This window comes from Hevea brasiliensis, chromosome 18 (assembly GCF_030052815.1).
Source record: "Hevea brasiliensis isolate MT/VB/25A 57/8 chromosome 18, ASM3005281v1, whole genome shotgun sequence".
Taxonomy (NCBI): domain Eukaryota; kingdom Viridiplantae; phylum Streptophyta; class Magnoliopsida; order Malpighiales; family Euphorbiaceae; genus Hevea; species Hevea brasiliensis.
In genome coordinates, this window is record NC_079510.1 from 8,001,270 (window position 1) to 8,004,874 (window position 3,605).

Sequence of the window (3,605 nt, forward strand, 5' to 3'; positions counted from 1 at the left end):
CTGATAAGTTAAGAGAGGATTCGCTATCTAAACTATAGACATTAATTCAAGTTTTTGTCTCAACTGGTCCTTGAAGGTGGAGAAACAATAAAATGTGAATCATGATAAATTAATTTGATTTCCTCTTCTTATGATTTTTTTTTTTGTAAATCGTTCTTTATCAATTTTGGTATTGCTACCATAATGCTTGGCAAAATCAATGTTTAATTAAAATAATTTTTTGAAAAGACACCAAATAAGCCTCTATATTTTCAGTCAAATGCCAAATAAGTTCTTTAAAAATAAATAAAAATGACTGAATTATAATTTATCTCCAATATAAATTCAGCCAAGATCATGTATAATGATCTTTTAGTGTACAAGCTTTTATCAGCAATTCTGCGTATTTGACTTGGAAATCTAATAAAAAAGATTGAACTATAATTAGATATGCAAGATTATCGATGAGAGCCCCACATTTATTTGAAAGACTTATTTTATCTTTTTTAAAAGATAACGGCTTAGTTAGATCTTTAAAGACTTATGTGACTAGTTAACATAACTTTAAAAGCCTAAATAAGCCTTTCGCCTATACATAAAATTAATTTTTCAATTCTGTTTTAATTGAGTATAATTTTATTATAGTTATAATTTCTTAATAAAAAAAAAAATCAAATCAAAACAGTAAATATAAATTTAGTTCATTCCTTACCATGCCAATTTTTTTGATTTCAATAAAATAGGCAATAATTCTTCCGTTCAATTCAAAACTCAGACCCAAAATGGTGCACATCCTAATCCTCAAAAAAGCATTTAAAAACAATAACAATAAAGGAACATTTTGGTAAAAATTGGGATGGACGAAAAGCGAAGTTTCCGTTTGTTTGGTCGAGCTTTAACGTCTCAGCACACCACATTCCAATTGACGGTCGGTAAGCCATAGGCCATAAGCCATAAGCCATTAATCATCGGTCTAAAACGCCACCCCCGTGGAAAGCAACAAATCACCGAATCATGGGCATTTTCGGAAATCAATTCCCCTTTTCCCTATTTAAAATTTTTAATTTGAAACTCAATTAAAATAAAATCAAGCGCAAATCTAACCCCGAGCTACCATCTCTGTTTGCCAATTCGAATTCTCTCTCTCTGTCTCTCTCTCTCTCTCTCTCTCTCTCGGCGTCTGTCTGCGTTTCCCTCTCCCTGAAGAGGTGCTGGAGCCAATAACCTCACCTCTTCGGAGACTTTGTGTGTGTGACCACGATCAATGGCGTCTGAAAACTTTACCGACAAAAATGCTGTGTTCAGAAAGCTCAAAGCGAAATCCGATAACAAGGTTGGTGCTTTTCTTTTCTTTTTTTCCCCTTGTAGATCTATTTCGGATCTGGATGTTCTGTTATTGGATCTTGAATTTGCATTATGGGTTTTGTTTAGATGTGCTTCGATTGCAATGCCAAAAACCCTACATGGGCGTCAGTGACGTATGGGATCTTCCTTTGCATCGACTGCTCTGCTGTTCATCGCAGCCTTGGAGTTCACATCAGTTTCGTCCGGTATTATTCTATGTTTTTTTTTTAAGTTAAAATTTTTCTGAATTATGGTTTGGTGGTTAATTAGTTTATTTGAGTCTGGGAATACTGATCTATTGTGGTATGAACTGCTATAGTTTGTCCAATACGTCCCTTCTTGCGGAGTTCCAATTTTACCTTGGTTCCTAATTTCAATCCTAACTTGGTTATGCACAAAATTTGCTAAATACTTGCAGAAGATCATAACTTGTATCAGATAATTAGGAATCAGAATTATAGGTCATGGATTTAGAGGTTTATATTGATTTATTACAATGGAGGTGGGATTTAGTGGTCACAGTTCCTGTCTAGTCTCCATTTCTAAAAATTATCTAGTGAGGTAGTTGTCCTACTGGATGTTTTTGCTTCATGCCTCTGTGATTTGGTTTTATCCATTTTGTGGTACAACCTATGTCAATAAAATACGTAAATATCATAAAAGTTTTATAAGTTGAAAATCAGAATATGATCTCGAGTTTTCTAATCCCAATCAAAGTTTCCTTTCTCACTTATTGTCTAGAATGGTGGCAAATGCTAATGCTTCTAGGTAAGGCAATTCTACTTGCAATTATAGATGAGGAAGGGACTTCTTTGAAGGAGATGAATGAAGAAAAAGAAGGAATTAAGGGACTTGTTTGAGGGCCTAATCCAACCCTGGGTTATGGGCTTGTAAGAAAATTCAAGTTCAGCATGTAACATTTGTTATATATTAAGCATTCGTATTGGAGTTGCTATTGAGAAAATCTTCATCTTTAATATGTTGATTAGACTTAGAGACCACCATTAAAATTGTTTTTAAGTTAAATTTAATATGTTTTAGAAATAAAAATTCCTAAACAATAGTTTTAAACTACTTTTTGTGGCACGTAAACTGTTGCACTTTGGAAAAGTAGGTTTCAACCAATGCTTAAGATACTCTTAAAGTTTTGAGATTATGCCTATAGCCACCGTTGGCTTGGTGGGTAACTTGGTACTTCTCTAGGCTTAGTGGGGATGGTTTCAAGTCTTATTTGTGCCAATTTTATGAATTTTGTAATTATTAAGACAAAAACTATTTTCCTTCCACTTTTCCCTAAAACTATACATTTTTAATAATATTTTCCAACAACAATTAAACCTTAATCCCAAATTAGTTAAGGTTGATTGTATGGATGCTTTTTTACCATTCAGCTTTGTTTGAAACCAAATACATCGATACTCAAAATTGTAAATCTTTTGATAATACTTTTTCCCATCATTTTAGGTATTCCCCATTCTCTTGTCATTCCTCAGTAACTTATCACACTTCTGCATTGGGCCATTCGATACTTTACATTGGACATGACTAAAACATCTTAATTGATCCTCTCATTTTATCCCCAATGCATGTTACTCTCTTTTGCTTTTGCTTGGGTTAGGTTAAAAAATAATAAATTAATGAGGGTTGAAGCATATTGAGCCCCTTGCCTTTGGGTGTTGGAGGCACTGAGGCTTGAGCCGCTAAGAATGAGAAGCTTTTAGGGAGAGGTGGAGGGGGAAGGAGGGAAAGAAAAGGGAGGGAAAGAAACAGCAACAGGCCCAAGAAAAGGAGGGAAGAATGGGAAGCTTTTAGGAAGAGGTGGAGAGGGAAGGAGGGAAGAAATCTTCTTCTTCTTCTTCTTCTAGTTTGTTGCTACTGCTTGGATTAGGTTAAAACATCAAAAATAAATAAATAAATAAATAAAGAGGCGGAAACATATCTGAGGTGCGCCTTGTGCCTACTGTGAGGTGTGCGCCTAGTTGATGTCACCCTCCTTTTGGGTGTTGGAGGCACTGAGGCTTGAGCCTGGTGTGCCTTGCACCTCAGGTGCTTGTTTAATTGTTGCTACACTTATGCTAATGCTTCAGGCATCCATTTTTGGTTTTCCATCATTTTATCTAGGCTTCTTTATATGGGGAGCAGTTGTAATCTTATCTTAAGAAAAAAATGGGAGGAGATTATGGTGAATCGGAGTTATGAAAGGCATGTCTCAGGTGAATGTATGTTATCTTGTAAATTTGATACTGAAACAGTGAACTACATGTTCAAGCATTATATTGAGA

The 3,605-nt window shown here is 34.8% G+C and overlaps 1 protein-coding gene across 1 annotated transcript in view; it reads left to right on the top strand.

Annotated features, from left to right (window-relative positions):
* The first annotated feature begins 1,097 nt into the window (after window positions 1-1,097).
* LOC110664714 (probable ADP-ribosylation factor GTPase-activating protein AGD8) overlaps window positions 1,098-3,605 on the top strand; it is a 9,984-nt gene continuing 7,476 nt past the window's right edge. The window contains exons 1-2 of the mRNA XM_021824481.2: window positions 1,098-1,312; window positions 1,411-1,529. Of these exons, the coding sequence (XP_021680173.2) occupies window positions 1,244-1,312; window positions 1,411-1,529 (188 nt within the window). The 5' untranslated portion in view covers window positions 1,098-1,243. The remainder of the gene's footprint in view (window positions 1,313-1,410; window positions 1,530-3,605) is intronic.